Consider the following 22,779-nt stretch of genomic DNA (forward strand, 5'->3'; position numbering starts at 1 on the left):
TTATACACTAAAAGGATAATTCCGGAATATCTCATTGTTTAGTGATATAGGTCACTTATCATTGGGACAAAATCTAAAATCAAATAGGTCACTTAGAAGTGGGACGGAGGGAGTATAAATTATTCACCAATGGAAATACTTTTTCCAAAAGTTGATTTTGGATTGAATAATAATGGTAGAATAAAGTATTTTGCAGCTGATTCTAACAGTAAAACCAACTTTAAAAAAAGAAGGAAAAAAAAAACAACAGTAAAAGCAGTAAGAAATAAGGTGGGAAACAAAAGCGGTTTTGTGATAGAAACACTTAAACAACTTTTAGTTCCAAGTGCTTTTCACTAAAACAGTGTCTTTAAATGATTAATCCACCTATTAACCTTGTAATTAATATTACTAATAAATTAGATTATCCTCTTTTCTCTTTTAGATTTTTGTACTATAAAAAGGGATTCCAATTCCACTACAAACTCCATCATTCATTCGATTCCATTCATCAAAAACCCAGATTTTTATTTTTCTTTCATTTGACTCCATTCATCCATTCTATTAAGGTATTCCTTCTTCTTCCTCCTCTGTTTTTTTTTTTCAGCTTAATCAAGAGTTAGAAAGTTACTTCAAGTGAAAAACCCAAGTCTTAATTTTCAGCTTTTTCATTGATTTTGATCATGGAAATGTGATTAAGTTTCTTTCTCTGGATATTCCTTGGTTGAAAAAAGTTGCAGGAATTTCTAGATGGCCTTTATAAATTCACGCTCCTCTGTTTTCAACTTTTTTCTCTGTTGTGAATAGTCTTTTCATTAAATAACAACTACTGGTCTTCTATTTAGGATTGGACTCTGAATATTGAATTTTCTTTTCTGAGCTTCTAGAAGTTGTAATCCTAATCATATTTGATTTTGACAATCTGGGTCGGTCAGTTTAATTATATTTACAGAAGAAGATTTCTTGAGATATTTCACAATAAGTCATGGCAGAACCTGTTTTGCTACGTGTTCATAGTCTCCGAGAGCGATTCGGTGACACTCTATCGTCTTACCGTAACGAATTGTTAGCTTTTCTCGCAAGGTAATTGCTCATAAATTCTATTGTACATGCTTGATTTTTCCAAAATAGTTCTTGAGAAATTTCGTTTCCTGTGTTAGTAGTATTAAGTTTGATTTTTATAAAATTTTGTTATAATGATGTCTAGGATTGAGAGCCAGGGGAAGGGAATTTTGCAGCCCCATCAGCTTTTAGCTGAATTTGAAGCAGTATTCGCAGGGAACAACAAAAAACTAGCAGATACTGCATTTGGCGAAGTTCTGCGATCCGCTCAGGTAAAGAATTTGATGAGATTGAATTAAACTTGAAATTTGGATTTTTGATTTTACGGTGTTGGATTTGCAGGAAGCGATTGTTTTACCTCCATGGGTTGCACTTGCTGTTCGTCCAAGGCCAGGTGTCTGGGAATACATACGCGTCAATGTGGACGCATTGGCGACTGAGGAGCTGACTGCTTCTCAGTATTTGCAGTTCAAAGAAGACCTCGTGAACGGAAAGTACGCGGAAAGATGGCGAGATTTTTTTTTGTTGCATTCTTTCGGTTGTTTGTTAACTTTATATGCTGTTTGTGTTGCAGGACTGATGAGAACTTCATGCTTGAATTGGACTTTGAGCCATTCAATGCTTCGTTTCCTCGCCCCACGCTTTCAAAATCAATTGGTAATGGCGTGGAGTTTCTTAACCGCTTCCTTTCTGCAAAGATGTTTCATGACAAAGATAGCATGCAGCCATTGCTTGATTTTCTCAAAGCACACAACTACAATGGGAAGGTAATTGTCATGCTGATTTTGCGCCGTTCCGAATAGAATTTGAATGTGCACTGGTGCTTATAAGGGCTCTATGTGCAGACAATGATGCTGAACGAAAGAATTCAAAACCTCAACGGCCTAGAATCGGTTCTAAGGAAGGCGGATGACTATCTGTCAGCTCTACCACCAACAACTCCGTATGCGGAGTTTGATCACAAATTTCAGGAGATTGGTTTGGAGAAGGGTTGGGGAGATACCGCTGAGCGTGTCCTTGAGATGATTCGTTTACTGCTAGATCTTCTCGAGGCACCTGACTCAGGTACCTTGGAGAACTTTCTTGGAAGAGTTCCAATGGTTTTCAATGTCGTAATTCTGTCTCCACACGGATACTTTGCGCAGAATGATGTCCTTGGTTATCCTGACACTGGTGGCCAGGTAACTGCATTGTCAGATAAAGTTCTGCTTCTGATGCATTTCAATTCCAGTTATGTTTTATGTACCTACAGTTGATTATAACGGAATTTGCAGGTTGTTTACATTCTGGATCAAGTTAAGGCCCTGGAGGGCGAGATGCTCAAGCGCATTAAGCAGCAAGGACTTGACATCACACCTAGAATTCTCATTGTTACTCGACTGCTACCTGACGCTGTAGGTACTACTTGTGGTCAGCGCCTTGAAAAGGTCTTTGGAACCGAACACTCTCACATTCTTCGAGTTCCCTTCAAAAATGAAAATGGGATTCTTCGTAAGTGGATCTCAAGGTTTGAAGTGTGGCCTTACTTGGAGCAATACACTGAGGTATACATTCACTATAAGCTAAGTCTCTAGTTACAATTACTTCAACAATTTCAAACCTTGGAAAATATAGCAATTTTCATCTCTGACAGGATGTCGCCAAAGAACTTGCTGCGGAACTGAAAGGAAAGCCAGATCTGATAGTTGGTAACTACAGTGATGGAAATCTTGTTGCATCATTGCTTGCACACAAATTAGGAGTCACACAGTGTACAATTGCTCATGCTCTTGAGAAAACTAAATACCCTGACTCTGATCTATACTGGAAAAAGTTCGACGACAAGTATCATTTCTCATGCCAATTCACTGCTGATTTGTATGCCATGAACCATACAGATTTTATCATCACTAGTACTTTTCAGGAGATTGCTGGAAGGTATAAAATTTACGTTCTAAGGCTTATCACGCGTTTTCCTGTATGTGAAATTCATCCCTACAGCTATATCCTAACCATTTATGTTCTGTGATTTCAGCAAGGACACTGTTGGACAATACGAAAGTCACACAGCTTTCACTCTACCCGGGCTCTACCGAGTTGTCCATGGCATTGATGTTTTTGACCCCAAGTTTAACATTGTGTCACCTGGAGCTGATATGGATGTCTACTTCCCCTATACTGAAGCGGAAAAGAGACTCACTGCTTTTCACCCAGAGATCGAGGAGCTACTTTACAGCGAAACACAGAACAAAGAACACATGTAAGACTTCTACATTTCCTGCAGCATTTCAAATTTGCAATGCAGTAATCAATAATTTCTGACCGGGATTTATTATGGCACAGTGGTGTGTTGAAGGACCGTTCCAAGCCAATCATATTCTCAATGGCTAGACTTGACCGCGTCAAGAACATAACCGGACTGGTTGAGTTTTATGGCAAGAATGCAAAACTAAGAGAGTTGGTAAACCTGGTTGTGGTTGCTGGAGATCGAAGAAAGGACTCAAAGGACTTGGAAGAGCAGGCGGAAATGAAGACCATGTATGAATTAATAGAGACTTACAAATTAGATGGAGATTTTCGTTGGATTTCTTCCCAGATGAACAGGGTTCGAAACGGTGAACTCTACCGTTACATTGCTGACACAAAGGGTGCCTTTGTTCAGCCTGCATTTTATGAAGCTTTTGGGCTCACAGTTGTTGAAGCCATGACTTGTGGTTTACCTACATTTGCAACTCTTCATGGTGGTCCGGCTGAAATCATCGTTCATGGAAAGTCCGGCTTCCACATTGACCCATACCATGGTGACAAGGCTGCTGAGCTTCTTGTCGGTTTCTTCGAGAAGTGTAAGAGTGACCCATCTCACTGGGACGTAGTCTCAGGGGAAGGCCTCAAGCGCATTTACGAGAAGTAAGTAAAAATTATTATGCATTTACTGATTTCAGATTGATTAATGCAGAGTCTGTTTATGTAAAACGGAATTTTTGTTCTAATCATTCCAATTCCGTGTTTTGTTCACAGATATACATGGCAGATTTACTCTGAAAGGCTCATGACATTGTCTGGAGTTTATGGATTCTGGAAGTATGTCTCAAACCTTGAACGTCGTGAGACTCGCCGTTATCTTGAGATGTTCTATGCTCTCAAGTATCGCACCTTGGTAAATCAATCTACTTTTCTTTCTCAAAACAGTCTACTAGTATGATCTGATATGCTTCTTTTGTTCCACTCATCCTTTGCCCGCACTAATTGTGCCCCTTCTTTGTTTCTGCAGGCATTGGGAGTTCCTCGCGCCTCTGACGAGTAAAACTTAAAGCGTGAAGTTTGAGGTGAAGATTGAAGCTAGGGAACATGTTTTTATACGGAATAAGTTTCATTGATTTAGATGACTGCGATTTGATATTTGATTCGGTATGATCCCTTATTATATGTCATTTAAAGAACTGGTTACTGTTTTGATTGTTGTTTTCTAGAACAGTAGTTAAAAGTAGAATGTACTTGGGTCTAAAATTCTGAATAAATTCATGTTCAATTTCTCCTGTTCATGTTTCGAAATCTCACATAAAACCATTGTCTATGAACAAATTCGAGCAAAAAGAGGCACAGAAGAATGATATAAGAAAGAAACAATCAACATCATTTCAAGCATTCTTAACATACCAAATGCTGAAATCCAGTGATTCATCTAAACTTAAGACAGAAAAGCAGTTTCCAGCATAAACGAAAAAAAATGTGGTGTGAATCATATGAGTTCCACTATGTATGCAACTAATGTGAACTAGGTTTGTGCATCAATGTCTTCGGTATCTATCCTCCCTCTGTGGTTCTATGAAGATTTCCCTTGGTGCTGGATTGACATCATATCTTTGTCTAATTTTACACTTTTCTCCAAGAGCTTTCAGCGATACAAAGCTGTTCATGTGAGGAATTACATAACGAAATCCATGCTGAAAATAGTTACCTGCAATGGTGTTCAAGGAATTTGTTTGTGGATTATAACAAAAGAGAATAGCTTGGCCGGCCAGTAGAACTTCACCACCATTTGTAAGGGCACATGGCTCTGCTTCAGGTCCAATTGGTATGCTGAACTCCTTAATCCAGTTCAATGAGTCGTAATCGTCCTGCTCATTCATATCAGAACTAATGCAATCCCCTTTCTTCTTTAAGAACCATATGTCTAATCCTACTTTCGTTGAATGAACAAAACACAAGCATCCCCCAATGCCACAAGTTTGAAACAATCCCCCAGAAGTATAGGACGGTCAAAAGGTGGCGATGGGAGCAAGTATACGTTCTCATTAGCCAAATCAAAGGACACAATCTTGTTTACCTCGTTAATCCAATGAAGTGCTCCATTTGCCAACGTACCAAATGGGGATCGATAATTGTAAATACCTCGATAAGAGCCCCCAGTAGGTCGCAATGAGTATGTGGTTTCTCCCATATCTCTCCAACCAGTGCCACTCCCTACTGTATATACTTTGACCTGCCCTAAAGGTTGGTTACGGACATAGCATATTTTTACTATTTTGTACTTGTTAGTAGAAGGATGGTAACCAAAACCACACACCATAGCATCAAATTCGCCGTTTCTTTTAACATTCAGCCTTGGAATGTTTACGTACTCACTGCTGACAGGGTTGCAAATACAGCTAGGTTCATATAAACCGAAACGATTGGAAAAGCAAATCAACCCGTTACATGAACCAAGGACCGACTTACTAACAATGGGAGGCTGGTTGATCCTTTTAAGTTTATAATTATGCTGGTTTTGATACTCTCCATAGTAAAATCAATAGCCGTTTTCCGGTGGAAATATAAAGCTAAAAAGTAAGCCAATGCCAACATCAGCGACAGTATGAGAAGAAAGACTTGAGAAACTGTTACCGTTAAACTGTGCTAATCGTTGCAAGTGCATATGAGCATTAGAAGGATGGCCAATTAGGTCTCTCCACCCTGTGCACACTTCTCTGCATTGTAGGACTGATTCAGTGGGTAAACGAGAAAGTATTTCTAAAGTAAGTTTTGCGGGAAGAATCCTCTCCATGCCGATATGCATCTCTTGGCGAACTTTAACATTTTCTCTTTGGTCTCCAGACATGTAATAGATTGTTGTCAGTTCACCCACCGCCTTTATGTCCTTGTTTTCTTACTGAAAGTTGTATAGCAGTAATGTAAGAACTAGGAAATTATTAAAAAACCACCATAATTCTATTCAAGAAGATGATAATTAGTTCTATAAAGCTTAAAGAACATGAAAGTTGTATGGCAGTAATGTAAGAAGCAGGACGTGTAATAGATGAGCACTACGCCTTTTTTTGACAACCTTTTCAGTGTAACTGTTCAAATGGGTGATGCTTGTGTTTAGAAAGAATCAACTATACTGAAATGGCTAAGCTATGAACAAAGAGTTGGAAACCTCACTCGAACTCCAGAGACAGCACATGCATGAAAAATCAACCCCAGATTGTCAGTGTTTTTGCAAGAAACTAAATCTGGATGAGTCATTTTATCAAACATAATTCGTGCATTGTAAAATCTAATATCACATCTAAGCAACTTTGCCCATAGAAAAATCATACAAAATTAAAGCATGTGTAGAAAGAAAATATAACAGAAGCACATACCCTCAACTGGTGATCAGTAGTTGAAGCTTTTGTGCTGCTTCTCCTCTTGAAAAAAATGTAGGGTTTTGGTTTATTTATAGGGAAAAATGAATCGAAAATCTTATCGGATGATATATTTCAGGAAAGTAGTTATCTTATTCGCCGGGAATGGCGGGTTATTTTGAATTAAATTTCAAATACAATTTTCCAAGAAGGATTAATAATCAAGGGGTAATAATAAACTTGGAGAACTAGGAGATCCATCCACCGTAAATCAGAATCCGGTGTCTACGTGTATCTAAGAATTTCAGAATTGTTATTGGGCCTTGGACCCATGTATGTGCACCCCATACAGATGGATCCAGGGTTACCTCACAACTTATTGAAACATATTTTGAGGCATACCCAAGGTTCGGCTGATAGCCTATGTTTTTGCCTAGGTTCGGCTGATAATTCAAGCTTCAGCTGATAACTTTTCAGCCGAACTTAGAAAGATGTATGTCTCAGAACATTTGAGTATGCCTCAAAACAGGTTTCCAACTTATATACATGGCCTTTATGGTGGATTAAACCTATGTGACCTGTAAGTAACAATTTTCCTTTTCCTGTTGTTCCATCTTTTAATAATACTACAATACGTTATCAGTGGGAATTACATATTGATTCCTTAGCAGCGCGATGCTTCCTTAATTAGGGAAGCTACATCGGGCCAATGATGCTTCCTCGATCGAGTAAGCATCACATCATAATAATACTCTCCCACCAAGAAGCTTTCTTAGGTAAGCAACATAGAGGAATTTTGCATCTCTTGGTAAGGGGCAAGCATCATGATGCCGAAATACCGTTGATGCTTCTGCTAGTAAACAATAAGGGTAAATGTGATAAGCACGTGAGTGCGACACAATTATACCCATAATTACATTAGCTAGGCCTCGTTATTTCGCTAATCAGATTGTTTTGAGTCTTTTAGAGCATAGCTCGGTTGAACCCACCAAGAGTTGGTATGTCAAGTTTGGTTGTCATATTTTAGTGAATCAAAACTCATTTTAAGAGTCGCTTGATTAATTACTAGAGTCAACTTCGTATAGGTTAAACTAAAAAGTTATTAGGATATGAGAGATATAAATATTACTTGAAGACTTGAAGAATGTGAAGACGTAAAGAGCTACAACGACAACATCATCCTTCCTCTTGAGGTTAGTAATATTTTGACTTGAACTGTTTCATTCCTAACATATCTTTCAAGTCATGTTGTATTGAAAACATAACTGCGAAGTTATGAATGATTATACTCTAGTTAGACATAGTATTAAGGAATTATAATACGAAGTACAACGTCTATCTTTTGAACTTTGTACATAAGACATCGACATAATCGTATAAATGCTATTGTGATTATGTATGGGTAAAGGTGAAGATTTCATCCTAGGAAACAATGTTTACATTCGTTTAAAGGAAGTACATTCATAAACTTGTTTTGTGAATCGAAAGGGAAATCGCTAGGCTTATTGGTATTGTTATTCATTGCAAATCTTTGGATTACAAATATGTGTGATTAGTATAACCGTTCATAATTTATTATGTATCTTGGTAAAACTATTCACAGTGCCTAACTTATGAATTGTTATGATTTTTATTAGTGAAACTAATCTTAAGTAATCACCTGAGATGGTATGATCGATATTTGTAATTGGTGTGACTGATCCTAGTCATTGGGTAACCGATCCTAGTAAGTTGATGTGACTAATCACAAGAAGGTGTAATCGATCCTTGTAGTAGGTTAACAAGTTCTAGAAATTGGTGTAACCGATCCTATAACTTGTGCAACCGATCACAAGTAATTACCGTAAGATGTGGTAACCGATTCCGGTACTTAGTTAACAAAGTTTTGGAAACTAGTGTAACCAATCCTGGTACTTGGTTAACAAAGTTTCGGAAACTAGTGTAACCGATCCTAGTAGCCACATGGAGGTAGAACCGAAAATTGTTTTTGGTAGAACCATAAACCCATGATTTGTGATTTGATATTTGATATTGATCAATCACATATAGTTCTTGGAAATCAGATGAACCAGTTCTAAACTCGCTTTGGAAGTATGGAAAATCAGTTCCAAGATTGTAAATATGAAAAAGGATTTACAAAGAAAAGATGTCGACATACTTTGAACACGTACAATAATTCTTACCTTTTATTGTTCAAAGATATTCCTTAATAACTAAAGGAAAATCCCAAACCGAAATAAATTGAGAATCTTTTAATTAAGGTTTTTAGTTTTTTATATGCTTTTAATTACCAGCAATTAAATGCATATCTCTGGAGAATAATAATTAGTAATGTGCATTTACTAATTGGATATTTTCTAGTGAGATTTCGGTAGATATTTTGACAAAGCATTTCCAGGAATTATGAAAACCGATTTGGGGCATTTATTGCATATCTTAAGAATAATTCGGTTTTGGAAATTCCGTGGTGTCCAAACTTACTTTGTCTATAAATATTGAAGTTTACATTTCGAGCAAACTAATCCTCAGAGCCAGCAAAACTTCCTAGTTGTGTTGTTACTGGTGGAGCCGCCTATTCGGAGAGGAAAGTACCCTAATTAGGCGAAATCTCTTACGACTGCTCGGTTTACATATTTCTTTGGGATTGAAAAGCTCTATTAGTACCGTTGGTGGGAAACTAGATGATTGCAGTTTATTATTAGTTTTCGATTGATTTGATTGACTAGTTTGTTTATGCTTGAGAATCTTCTCTTCTGTTATAAGATTCACTCAAACTAGATCGGAGTTTCGATGGGGATCTTTAGAACTGTTTTTAGATCTAAAGATGTCTTGTGATAATCCAACGTTAACAGACTCTGTTATGTGTGTGATTGATCACAAGAGATTCAAGTTATATTGTGTGCAGGTACTGATTGAAGATTAAAGAAGATTTGAAGACAAAGAAGATTTCTTATTTGAGTTCATAATCTTTGGTGTACACAAAACTTGATCGGCTGGGATCCAACTATTATCGGTTTATTATTGTGGTGATTGGATTGATTAGTTGCGTAGATCGGAATTTAGTATTTAGCATCTTGATAGATCCTATTATTGATTTGCATAAATCTAAACAATTACTTTGGTAGTTGTTAATTAGATTGATCTAGAACCCGACAAAAGAGTTTATGGAATAAACAGAAGAGCCTTTGTCAAACTCATATCACTTTGTTTGAAAATAGTTGTTACCGAACAAATTTATTGTTCCTTTACTGTTTGGAATACGAACCAAAGGAATTATTCCAAGTGCGTGACTTATTACAAGTTGGAGGCGCAGGGATACTGAGGGAACTAGGTGAAATATAGGTTTAGTTGCTTGGTCTCAACTATATGAAGTTGAAATAGATTTTGTATAATGGTTTAATTATGAGAGTATTCAATTCTGAACTAGGTCCCGGGGTTTTTCTACATTTGAGGTTTCCTCGTTAACAAAATTTTGCTGTGTCATTTACTTTTATTTTCCGTAATTATAATTGTCTTATTATAATTTAAAGTAAATTACACAAACGTTAATTCCTAATTACTTGATAGAAATCCTATAGTGTTTGGTTAAGTCCGAACCTATTATCAAGTAATCATACTTCGTTGTTGTATTGTCTCGATCTTGAATCCATAGTCAATCACGCAAGTTATCTTGTTGTCGTATTGTATCGATCTCGTATCTATAGACGATCACACGAAGTGTGCACCGATTAGTTGTATTGTATCGACTCAGTCCATAGACAATCACTTTTGGAGAAAGGACTTATAGGTGGAAAAGTTTTAGACTGAGGTATATTTAGGTACCCTCGTCTTTTCAATTGGTATCAGAGCAGGCAAACACGAATACAATCTGTATTTGGTGTGATCTAACCTATAAGAGATGAGTCAAAAGAAAGTTACGCGAAAGCGAAAACTAAAGAAGGACTCAGTTAACATATCACAAGATGTATGCTCAAAAGAAGATAGTTGTTCAAACTCATGTTACTTAATAGATCATACCTCTACTGAGATATTTTTGAGTTCTATACTTGAGATCTCTGATGAAAGATCAAGTGTAAAAACATCTGAACTAAAAGATTTGAGAAAAAAATTTCTTTTTTGCTCCAATGAGTTTCTTTCAACACTTGAAAGAGAAAGAGATTTAACCTCAAGGTTGAAAATCTCGATGAGGAGCATAACTTTCTAAAAGAAAAATTATCACAACAAGTTTGTGATCTCAAAGAAAAGTTGAATACTGAACTTCTTCTTAGAGAAACCTATGAGAAGAATCTTGAAAAATCTCTGGAAAGAGTTTATCGTTTAGAAAAAGATCTTGATGATTCCAAAGCATTAAACTCTCAACAAGTATACTTCAAGGAAAAAGAAAATAGTCTTCTTTCAAACATAAAGCATTTAGAGGAAACCCTCAGTTTTGCTCTTGATAAAAATAAATCATTAAAAGAATAAAACTCTATGCTAAAAAAGATTAATGATAGCTCAAACAACCTATCCTCTTTATTGGAAACCGAGAGAAGTCATGGGGATACACGTGGATTAGGATATGAAGGTTGTAATACCTCAGTCCTTAACCAGGAGATCAAATTTCTTAACTCCTTCTGCACTCAAACATAGGATTCTCCTAACAATACTCCATATAGATGTGAAGTAATGAATAGTAACAAATCAACAATTGATGATCAATCAAATCAGAAAATAAAAGAGAAGACTGATAAAGAAGGGAAAAGATCAAGGCGTATAAGAGTACAGGAAAGGAAAGAGGCATCCGATTCTCACAAAGGTAACCACAAAAAGTATAACTCTTACAATATTAAATATTTTTTTTCTTGTGGTAGTAAAAATCATCTTCATAGAAAATGAAAGATTCTTAAAATGCAGAATGCACTACGTTTTGTATAAAAGGAATTAAGAAAGATGGATCTTGATCCTTGTCTGGTAACGCACAGACTAAAAAACTATGATGCTGACACTAGATATACTCAGTATGCTTCAAAGTCAGTCAAAAAGCGGTATAAAAATGTCTCTAAAAGGACAAGATCTTCCTCTCATCCTTTAAATGAAACAATTTCAAAAGACATTTTTGGAAACCATTTTTAGCGAACAATGGGATACCAAGACGATAGCAAAGCACAATTCTAAAATGTCTAGGTCCAAGGAACTGATTAAGCCCACTAATGGGAATAACCAATAAATAATCTTGTCCATGCTTGACACGATTGCACTGCCACAAGATGGAATCTCTTGCAGACATAAAAAATTGGTATGTGATTTGCTTCTTAACTGCATCAAAATAAGTGATTGCCAGGGAGTGCATGGAAGGAGGGGAAGTATCATCGACACATTATGTAGAATGTAAACCACATACCTGAATAATTCTGAAGTGCAAAGTGATAAGCAAAACCTTTGTTTGTTTGGAATGAATTACCAAGAATCACCTTTTGCACCGAAGTAGTCTGACTCTGAGAAGCGAGGTAACAATAGGTGCTAGTATCATCCATAGTTTAAATGCCAAGTCCACCATCTTTGATAGGCAAGGTAGCTAATCGCTGCTGTAAAGGACCAAACCCCGCACCATCACCAGTGATTAGAAGTCTCAAGTACTTAAGTAGATGATCATCAGAAAGGGCAGTGCCTGATTGCAGGGCTGCAGGATTGGTAGTACGCATTGCAAAATACAATCTAGACACTCCAGTACAATTGCAAAGTAATATCATCTCACTTTGAGGGTCTTTGAGTTTTTTTATTGCAGACATTAATTAAAAAATATTATTCACCCTTCTCAACATCATACCGCTAATAAAGTTCAAATCTAAACTCACTGGTCCACCCAAAAGCTTAACACCATTATAAGGTCTACCAATATCAGCAGGGAAAACACCGTCATCTGTGCTCCTGGGGTCAGAAGAAGACCAAAGGACTTCCGTTTTCTTTATATTAAGATGTAAACCCTTGCATGGTCCTTCAGTTTCGATTATGATCAAAGCCTTGGTTACCTCTAAAGTATCACCAATAATAATGTCGTCATCAAGGTACCAAGCGTGAAGGTCGAGTTTGAATTGAGAAGCAATAGTCTTCACCAGTGAGTGAAGTGTAAACGCAAATAGCAAGGGACCGAGAGGGTCACATTGCTGAACTCCAAGTGCAGAAGACAAAATATAATGGTCGTAATAGAGTTTAGCAGGCCTCAAGTAATAAATTTCTACCCAGCGAGAAATACCTGGACAATGAAGGCGGACTTCCTTGATGAGATGCGATCTGCTCACCATGTTGAAAGAATTGGAAAAGTCAATGAGTAACATTGACATTTTGTCCGAGTGACCCTTCAACTCCAATAAGCTATTTACAGCATGTAAAATACTTTCCATACCAGCAGGAATACCAACCCCGAATTGGTAATAGCCCAAATAAGATGACATATCCTTTCCAACAGAGAATACAGCCACTTTGGAAACCAACCTACGCCATACCTACCAACTGCAATGGGCCAAATTCCTCCCCCAGGTTTACGTAGCGGAGTTAAAGGTGCACTGGCGATAAACTCTCCTAAAACCGAAGGACATTTTCCATCCAACCAAAGATTGTCAACTCTTGTAATCGAAACGAGTAAATCGTCTGCAACAGCTGCTGCTGCTCCAATCATTGCATCGACTAAATGTTGTGCACACAAACCATCACGACCACACGATTTGCCTTTTGGGAATCTCTTGATAGCTCCTAAAACAGCCCGAGAGTCCACTGTGATTGGGTCGAACATGCCAGCATCACCGAGAGCAGTAAGAGGAGGCGCATATGGATTCTTGTCTAATAATTCAAGGTACGTGTCCTCGTTACAAGGATCCACCTCAGACAAAGACAACACACGGATGGCTGCTGCAAAATTGCCGTAGGTTAACTTCTTTTGGCAGGCCAACAAAGTAGATGCTTCCTGCCTCTTCACATCTGCCTTCTTAGGCCCATTATGTGCAGGCTGATGTAGAAGTTTATTCAACAGAATGGAGCAGCCGTCAGACTCATTCCAAACATCCAGAGATTGGTTGATGGATGCTGCCTGCAAACGTTTCCTGTTACCAGACTTCTTCTCAGCTGAGCTTCTCGGCTTGAACAAGGTGAGAGTGCATATTAGGAGAAAGAAAAGATGCAACCAAGCTGACAGACTATCGGGATTAGCAATAACCATGTCGAGACAGGCCTTCAGCGTCCTCGCAAAGGCAAGCCTGCACTTTTGGGGAATACAAGTGACAGTCGTGATCTATCTTTGAAGCACAACGTTGAGTATATCAGTAGACAGGGAAAAACTTACAACATCAGCACCATCTGTGACAACACCTTCAGCGTCAGCACCATCTGTGACATCAACAACACCTTCCTATGTGACAGCCTCACAAGCCGCAACACTTGTAGAACCCGGGCAATCTGACATAGTCTCGCCTGGTTTATCTAAACCATGAAGAAGAAACTCAACCCCTGCATCGTTGAGAGGCCATGCAATGACATCTCTGTGTACAACTCCATCTATCCCCTTGCAAGCTTTCTTCTAACCATGTAGATGCATGCATCTGCAACATAACCACATTCACAAACAACGCAAGACTTTCTCCCAATCTAAGTAAATGTGCAAGTTGTTAGAAGTTAATTCTCCGTAGATGATCTTATTATCATCAGAGAATAGGTGCTTGTCATATGCATGCTTTAAGAAGGAACCATTTACATACCCTCTGTCGTTAACCCCATTCAGGCATCCATGAAAATGCTTGAAAGGACAATGACAAAGACTTTCGTCTAGCGCGACTTCGTCTATGGAAGGAGAAGACTGGAAGAAGAAACTGCAGGCGACATCGAGCAGGAAGAATCCCTAATGATACTAGGCATGGCGACTGCAAAAACTAAAAAACCCTAAATAGGAAAATCTCGAACCCTAGAGAACAGACCATGATTAAATTGATTTGGTTTTAGGCAATTATGAATTAATTTGGATAATTCTTACTTACGCTCTATTGATTATAAGTAGAATAATTGTTATTGCTTTATCGACTTTGCACAATACAATAGCCCAAATGCATAAATATCTAGTTTTGAAATTTTATTTGTTATAATATTTGATAATCCATGCTTAGGATAAATCATTTGATGGGTTATGCTTAGATGACGCAAAATAATAATCGTAAATCTATAAATACATAATTTCAATAATTTGCTTGCCATTATAATTTGATAGGCCATGCTTGGGAAACTTTGATGGGTTATGCTTAGGAGATGCAAGCCAATAATAGGTGTTACAATAGAACAAAGATATAGACACATATTTAGAACCTGGCTAAATTGGGGCCTATGGTGATTAATTGGGGCCTATGAATTTCTTCATCCACCCTTATACATTCTTAATAATTCTAAAATCTAAATGATAAGGGGTGTCTAAAGTGTATTAAAATACTAGATTACCCTTACACATTCTTAATAATTCCTAAAACAAATTCTAAAATCTAAATCATTTCTATTAACAATCTTCAATCAAAAATTATAACCCAATTCGTCAAAAAAAAAAACCTAATCACAAACACCAATTCAACTTCTCTATTTTTTTGTTTTTGAAAAAAATTCGGCGACAAACAAATTCAAGTGATTGAGTTAACTCTTTTTAATTCGTTCCTTTAGAGAAACTCAACAACGATATAACCATGAATATCTGAAATTTCTTCATCTAATTTTCTGAAAAATCAACCCGGAATCGGTTTATGTGTGCACTAGAATAAACCGATTGTAGTTGATGTTACCAGGAATCGGTTTTTGGTGTACACATGCATAAACCGATTCTGGGTTGATGTGATGAACATCAACCACAATCGGTTTATGCTAATGCACACATAAACCGATTCTGAGTCCAAGTTTGGATTTGGAGAGAAATCAAGAATCGGTCTTTATATGCCTCACATATAAACCGATTATGTGAACTATCAAGTCTTTTGTATGTTTTTTTTTTGTTAGAATCGGATTATGTGAAAGACCACATAAACCTATTCTGGTTAACCGATTTTTTTCTTCTAGTTATTACTCGATCACAAAATGAGTATGAAATCATACTCGATTTCAGTTCGAGTACAAGTGAAAATAGTGTTATACCCGAATTGAAAATGCATATGATTTTGCACCCAACTTGAAAATGAGTGTAATTTTATACTCGAATTGAAAACGATTATGACTTCTCAAACGATTTGAAAATGAGTATGAAAGCATACTCATTCTAAACTCGAGTTTATGTATGGAGTATAATAAATGTTAGTTGCATTTGATGTTTAACAACACATAATTTCCCGATCAAAAAGAAAAAAATTACCAGAATCGGTTTATGTTCATGTCCATATAAACCGATTCTGGATAATCGGTTGATTTTCATGCCTATATAAACAGATTCTGGGTAAAAGCAATTTTCAAAAAATTCTGTATATTTTTGAAGTTACACTCGGTTGATGCTAATGTGAACATAGACCGATTCTTGGTTGGCGTTCTTAAAAAAATTTCAAAATTTTAAACTTTTTCATGGTTAGATGATTCATTAACACAAGTGAATTTCACATCTAACACGATTTTATACTACTAATCAACTAAATTAACGTTAAGTAATCAAGGACAAATTAGCCATTAACAAAAATAGTTGGATAGGGGGTCTCTAGAGATTACTTCTTAATGACCTTTTTTGTTTTTTAGTCATAGGACCTAATTAATCATCATAGGCCCTAATTTAGCCAGGATTTAGAATTATGAATTCTTTTCAGTACCGAATAGAAATTGTGGTGGATACCGTAAAATCCTGGTTACCATCTCTCTTTGTAAATTTACTTTATTAGTTTAATTTAGTTTTACTATTTTTTTTCAGTTTTAAAATTTCAAAAACATCTTTTCTGGTTAGTCAATTAGTAATATTTATTACAGTAATTTCCAACGCTCCCCGTAGGTTCGACCCGTACTTACCTTTGAGTGTACTAGTTGGACACATTGCGATTGCAGTTATTTAAATAGGTATTCCCATAATACTATGAAAATGTTACTTCTCCAAGCAAGGGACAAAGTTAATGATGTCATAGCATCATTTATGCCAAGATAATGAGTAAGCTTCACATGCTTGAGATGAGGCTTCATTTTTTCAATGACACATCTTTTAGCAATCGTAATGCGAAAAGTTCGTGCGTTACTAAAAGCGTCGTTATCACGTTCCATATGAATAAGATTGAACTTATGCTAGATGTCTTGTGAAGTGATTAAAGGTATTCTTCGATGTTCTCGTTAAATTTTGTGCTTTAACACAAGTTACAACTCATTCTTTCTTATGGGAATTAGTTCAATTAGTTCAATTTATATATAATGTACCAAGAGATACTTAATTTCTAGTATGGATGATCTTATGTTTGATAAGTACAATATGAGTGTTTAGGTGAATATGAAAATATGAATTCTGGCTTATTTTTTGTTGGATTGTCTGATCCACGAGAGAAATAATGTGGCATGTAGTTTGTTCTTGAGTGTTTGTACGAAAAACACAGGCACAAGGCTGATAGATTTATGAAAAAAGTGAAACAAGAACTGGTGAGACTCTTTGAAGAATATAAGTCTATGTAATCGAATACTATGGATGAGTCAACTGGTGTAGTTAATGTAGTGATTCAATTGTTTTACAAGAGGAAAGTGTTGTGGCTATGCTTAACTCAAGGAAGAAAAGACACGGGAAAAACCATCTACTGGTGAGACTCTTTGAAGAATATGATAAGTCTTATGTAATCGATTACTATGGATGAGTCAACTGGTGTAGTTAATGTAGTGTGTAATTCAATTGTTTTGCAAGAGGAAAGTATTGTGGCTATGCTTAACTCAAGGAAGAAAAGACACGGGAAAAAACCATCTGGGGTTGAGGGAAAAAACCTACTTAGATAGGTATTTGATGGATGGGAGAGTGAAGTATACTAATTTTGGAAAGCTAACGGTGTTAAGGGTTTATGATCGGGTTTTGGTGCAAGGGAAATTGCTACTTGGACCTATGATAATCCGAGAAGAAGAAGTCATGTAAATGGGTCCCATGGAGCTAGGTGGATTTTCACGTTCACTAAGTTTTTTAAGGAGGATTACTCAGCCCTACAAAGTGATGACAAAGTTGTAGTAATAATTAACAGAAACTAATGGTACCAGAAGAAAATTGTTCAAAGTTCTTGGAGAAGTTAAAGAAACAGTCAGAAGAGTAGGCAAGCAAAGAGGTTAGTATGCAAAGAACTAGAATGCATCTTACGAAATCTAACTAAGGATGTGTACACATAGTAGTTATACAACCTGGATATGCATTTCACAGGAAAGTAAGGAATTTGGGTTAGAAACAATATTGGAAGAGTTATTACTTGGTATACATCTTATATGGGCTTACACTATATAGAGGCATGATTTTCTATATAAATTAAAGCAAAGCAACACTACTAAATATTATATAGCATATATAGAAGAAAATACTATGGTGTAAGCATAGTAGAATGAAAGATAACTTTACAGGCAGAGAATGGATTTTAAGAATTATATCTAGTACACTGGTATAACTCGTAGAATAATAAAAAGGAAATTTTTGACTAACACCCAACTACTTAGTAATACTCTAAGATGCTGACTGAACACAAAATATACAATGATAGAAATAAAAGTGGAGGAGGTACTTTGAGCAATCAAAAAAGAGGTGCTCTATCCACCGTCTCATAGTTTCAGGCATAGTTGAGTATATGAATCATCATTTTAGAGACTGTAAATGGATCATCAATCTTGGATGTCATTGGTATCTGTTTGTGGTGGTTGCTGCGGTTGGTTGTGATGCATAGTTGAAATATCTCGCGTCTTTCTTAGGACCAGAAAGGTTAATATATAACTCAGTATATATGGAGTCTGTCTTAATCTTGGGAGACTTTGATGTAGCTTTAACCAGGTCAACAAGTGACGCAGGGTCAGATACTGCAATAAATTCAATTCTGGGTCTTTTAGCAGGTTCAAATTGCTCAATCCATTTCTCATTGTTCTCCTTAGTTACTCCTCCATGATTATAGTTCCTGGATGAAGATCCAACTTCTGTACTGAGTAAGTACATCTGCTGCTCATGGTTTTGGGCCTTTTTTTTATATATTTTCCCCATTATCCCAAAAATATAATATCAGATTTAAACTAAGTTCAATAAAATTAAGATGTCTTTATTAGAAAAAGAAAGGTTTTTTTATAAGGAACCAACACGAATTTGACAGGTTTCTAGATGTTTCAACTCCACTTATTTCAAAACCAGAATTGGAATCGGAATCGGAATCTATTAGACCCCATCCCCAAAACGATATTTTATATCAATTTTATTTGTTGACTTCCTGTTCTAGGCAACTCTGCTGGAACATTGGGGATTGGATTGTGGAGTTTTATTGATGCTCAGCATGTGCTAGCATTTACCAACCGACAACACATTCATAGCCAGTAGCGTCCGATTTTTCTTGCCCCAGGCCCTCGCTTCTCTCCATCTATATAAATCGCACAAATCCTCGTTCTCTTCATATCAAAATTCACACAATCAATAATCTCTTGCTTCCTACCAAAACCTAAAGTTCTCCACTGTCTCTTGCATTTCTTCATTTAGTAGGATGACAAAGAATACATCCTCCAGCAATATGCTTGTCTTTGCAGCGTTAGCTTTGTTTGCAGTAGTGATGATGAGCAATATGCCAGTATCGATGGCTGCTTGCCAAATCACAAAGTTGACACCATGCTTAACCGCATTTTCGTCATCTATCACAAGGCCAACTTTAGATTGTTGTAGGAAGCTGAAGACCCAACTACCTTGCCTTTGCATATACGCTAAGTACCGTCACCTTAGCAAATATGTCACTAGCCCTAACGCTAGACGTGTGGCAAGGTTATGCAAAGTAACAGTTCCAAAATGCAAGGTACTCTAGCTACTACCAGGAGCTTGCTAATTGCGTTACAGTTGATGATTAGAGTGAATTTTACATTATGGGGGCTGATACGAATGCCTTGCCCATCTTTCGTTTTAAATAATGCGTTTATTTTATTTTTTTTAATTTATTATTTTTTGTTATCTCGTTTAGGCTTAACGTCTGTCTACCTGTTATTCTGTTTTTTTTCTTCTGTAAGTGCCAATGTTATTATCTTGAATCTCTCGAGTCATTTTCTATCGTTACTGTCAAGTTTGTAATTCAATTCCTAATAAAATCTTTAATTGTTGTGAGTTGTGACCATGCCATAGAGGTAGTTTTATTGGGAGATTTTATCAGAACTTCACCACATTACATGACAGATTCTGAGGAAATGAAGAAAATTTATGCCATAAGTGAGACATACAATTAGATGAAGATTTCTGATGGATCTTAATTATATTAACAAATTCAAGCAAAACAAACACACAGAAAAACGATATAAGAAAAAAACAATCAACATAGCAAATGTGCATTAATCCAAGAAAGCTTAACATAGCAAATGCTGAATTCCAATGGTTCATCAAAACTTAAAACAGAAAAACAATATCAAGCGCCAGAACATAAACCAAAAAATGTGGTGCGAATCATATGAGTTCCGAACTTCCATTATGCATCCCACCAATCTGAAAATGATGTCCCTTGATCAGTATCCTCCCTTCGTTGTTTTATATAGATTTCCTTGGGCGCTGGATTAGCATGATATCTTTTTCTGAAAATACACTTTTCTCCGAGAGCTTTCAGCGAAACAAAGCTATTCACGTGAGGAAGTACGTGACTAATTCCTTTACCTGTAAGCCTTTCCAAGGTTGCAGTCTTAGGATCATAACAGAAGAGACAAGAACGGCACTGCAGTAGAACTTCACCACTATTTGTAAGGGCACACGGTGCTGCTTGACATCCAGTTGGTATGCTGAACTTCTTAATCCAGATTAATGAGTCATAATCAACCTGCTCATTAAGTTCGAAAGACTCCAAACTACTGCTTTCCCCTTGCTTCCTCAAAAACCATATGTCTAATAAGGGTTCACCTGGTTTTTTATGAACAAAACACAAGCATCCTCCCAATACCACAACTTGAAAATAGTCCCACCTACCTATAGTACGGTCAAAAAGTGGGAATGGGAGAAGGTATAGGTTCTCGTTAGCCAAATCAAAGGACAAAATCATGTTTTCATTGATAAGCCAATGAAGTGCTCCATTTGCCAAAGCACCAAATGGGGATCGGTAACTGAATATAGCATGAAAAGAGCCTCTAGTAGGTCTCAATGAGTAAGCAGTTTCTCCAATGTCTCTCCAACCACTGCCACTGCCTAGCGTATATACCATTACCTTCCCTAAAGGTTGGTTCTGGATATAGCAAATTTTTACGACTTTGTACTTCTTAGTAGAAGTATGGTAAACAAAACCACACACCATAGCATCACATTCGCTGTTTCTTTTGACATTCAGCCTTGGAATATTTACGTACTCACTGGTGATAGGATTGCAAATATAGCTAGGTTCTTGAACAATGATATGCTCGTCTTCCGAAAAACAAATCAACCCGTTACATGAACCAACGACTGACTTACTAAAAACAGGAGGCTGGTTGATCTTTCTAAGTTTATAATTACGATGTTTCCGATACTCTCCATAGTAAAATTGATTACCTTTTTCCCGTGGAAAAATAAAGTTAAAAAGTAAGCCAACGTCATCAACAACAGGAGCATGAGAAGAAAGACTTGGGCAACTGTTACCATTAGGGCCTGATAATCGTTGGAAGCGCATATGAATATTGGAAGGATGGCCGATTAGATCTCTCCATGCTGTGCATACTTCCCTGCATTATATGACTGAATGAGAAGGTAAACAGGAAACTATCTCAAAAGTAAGTTCGGAGGGGAGAATCCTCTCCATACTGATATGCATCTCTTTGCGAATTTTAGCATTTTCTCTTTGGTCTCCAGACATGTGATAGATTGTTATCACTTCACCAATCGCTTTTTCTCCTTCTTGTTTTCTTATTGAAAGTTGTAGAGTAGTAATGTAAGAACCATGATATTGTTACAAACAAGAAGATGATAATTAGTTAGAAAGCATAAAAATTAACATGAACTTATCAAAAGATATCACTATGAATATCTGTTTATTATGATTAAACTTTTACGCGTCCTTACATTAAATTTCCTACACTACTATGACTTACACATTTTTTGACAACAATGAGTAACTGTTCAAATGTGTGATGTTTATCTTCAGAAACAATAACTATCATGAACAAATGGTTAAAAACCTTACGCTAATTTATTCTACAATTTGATGGACACGTGCATGAAAATCAAACATGGAAGGGTCTATCGATATATCGAAACTTGATACAATAATTTTGATTAAATAGCATTATATAGTCCAAATAAGATACAATTTTTAAGCAACCGCAGATATCATATTATGCTTTTCTGGATGAGTAATTTTAGCAAACACTACTGTTGCATTCTAAAAGCATATAAAAAGTTCCAAGAAAAAGAAGAAAAAACATATAAAAAATCGTAGCATTTACAAAGAAAACAGGGTTAGAAATAGAAATACATACCCTCAATTAGATCACCATCTTCAACCTCAAGGTTCTGTGCTTCTTCTCCTCTGTCAAAATGTAAGGTTTTTTTATAAGGGAAATGGAATTAAGATCTTCCCGGATCTCATAAATTTTAGGAAGTTATCTTTTTTGGGTGGGATTGGCGGATTAGTTGTTCCAACTTTCCATACATTTAAATTTCAAATCGAAATAAGACTCAATTTTCTGAAGGGAACTTAACAAATAGGGCTTTTTAATAAAGTAACCACCTTTTTGAACCATATTTAAGAAACTTGCCGTTTTTTTGAATCTTTATATAAACTGGCCGATATTGACATTTTCCATCCCGTTTTTTTCAAAAAACGGATTTAGGTAGTTAACTGGCTACGTGGCAGTTAACCTTCTAGGTAAAAGACGACTTAACCCTCGTCTGAGTTCGTAACCAAACCAGTATCGAGTCAACTCGGTGACTCATTGCAACGGTCGGATTTGTAACGGTTGGATTTGTAACGGTCAGATTCAGCTTCATTCATATAAATTATGCCCTGCAGAGAAGAACCATAGTATTTGTCATACTCAACAGATCAAAAAA

General features: G+C 36.5%; 2 protein-coding genes and 1 long non-coding RNA gene across 4 annotated transcripts; 1 reads left to right on the plus strand and 2 right to left on the minus strand.

The window, feature by feature from the left end:
* The first annotated feature begins 413 nt into the window (after positions 1-413).
* Positions 414-4,562, plus strand: LOC113326623 (sucrose synthase-like). The gene is made up of 12 exons (XM_026574328.1): positions 414-548; positions 915-1,062; positions 1,187-1,313; positions 1,384-1,535; positions 1,616-1,808; positions 1,887-2,222; positions 2,316-2,585; positions 2,675-2,958; positions 3,056-3,280; positions 3,364-3,927; positions 4,039-4,177; positions 4,292-4,562. Exons 2-12 carry the CDS (start codon positions 965-967, stop codon positions 4,322-4,324), a joined length of 2,421 nt encoding a protein of 806 aa, XP_026430113.1. The 5' UTR covers positions 414-548; positions 915-964; the 3' UTR covers positions 4,325-4,562.
* A 71-nt stretch (positions 4,563-4,633) lies between these two features.
* LOC113326624 lies at positions 4,634-6,873 on the minus strand. The gene is made up of 2 exons (XR_003348424.1): positions 6,645-6,873; positions 4,634-6,169 (listed from the first exon to the last, which is right to left on the minus strand). It is a non-coding gene; the product is annotated as an uncharacterized LOC113326624 (long non-coding RNA).
* Positions 6,874-20,158: 13,285 nt separating this feature from the next.
* Positions 20,159-22,375, minus strand: LOC113325956 (F-box protein At3g07870-like). 2 transcript variants are annotated; one of them, XM_026573782.1, is made up of 2 exons: positions 22,206-22,375; positions 20,159-21,452 (listed from the first exon to the last, which is right to left on the minus strand). In XM_026573782.1, the coding sequence occupies exon 2, from the start codon at positions 21,398-21,400 to the stop codon at positions 20,240-20,242; it is 1,161 nt and encodes a 386-aa protein (XP_026429567.1). In that variant the 5' UTR covers positions 21,401-21,452; positions 22,206-22,375; the 3' UTR covers positions 20,159-20,239. The 2 variants fall into 2 exon arrangements, with proteins under 2 accessions (XP_026429567.1, XP_026429568.1); XM_026573783.1 differs by having other exon boundaries at positions 20,159-21,632.
* Positions 22,376-22,779: the final 404 nt, after the last annotated feature.

This window comes from Papaver somniferum, unplaced genomic scaffold (genome assembly GCF_003573695.1).
Source record: "Papaver somniferum cultivar HN1 unplaced genomic scaffold, ASM357369v1 unplaced-scaffold_10, whole genome shotgun sequence".
Classification (NCBI taxonomy): domain Eukaryota; kingdom Viridiplantae; phylum Streptophyta; class Magnoliopsida; order Ranunculales; family Papaveraceae; genus Papaver; species Papaver somniferum.

Coding starts and splice junctions, on each gene's coding strand:
- LOC113326623 (XM_026574328.1), top strand. CDS start 965: ATGGCAGAACCTGTTTTGCTACGTGTTCATAGTCTCCGAGAGCGATTC. Junction 1,314..1,383: donor AAGTTCTGCGATCCGCTCAG/GTAAAGAATTTG, acceptor TTGGATTTGCAG/GAAGCGATTGTTTTACCTCC. Junction 1,536..1,615: donor GAAGACCTCGTGAACGGAAA/GTACGCGGAAAG, acceptor TTTGTGTTGCAG/GACTGATGAGAACTTCATGC.
- LOC113325956 (XM_026573782.1), bottom strand. CDS start 21,400: ATGCGCTTCCAACGATTATCAGGCCCTAATGGTAACAGTTGCCCAAGT.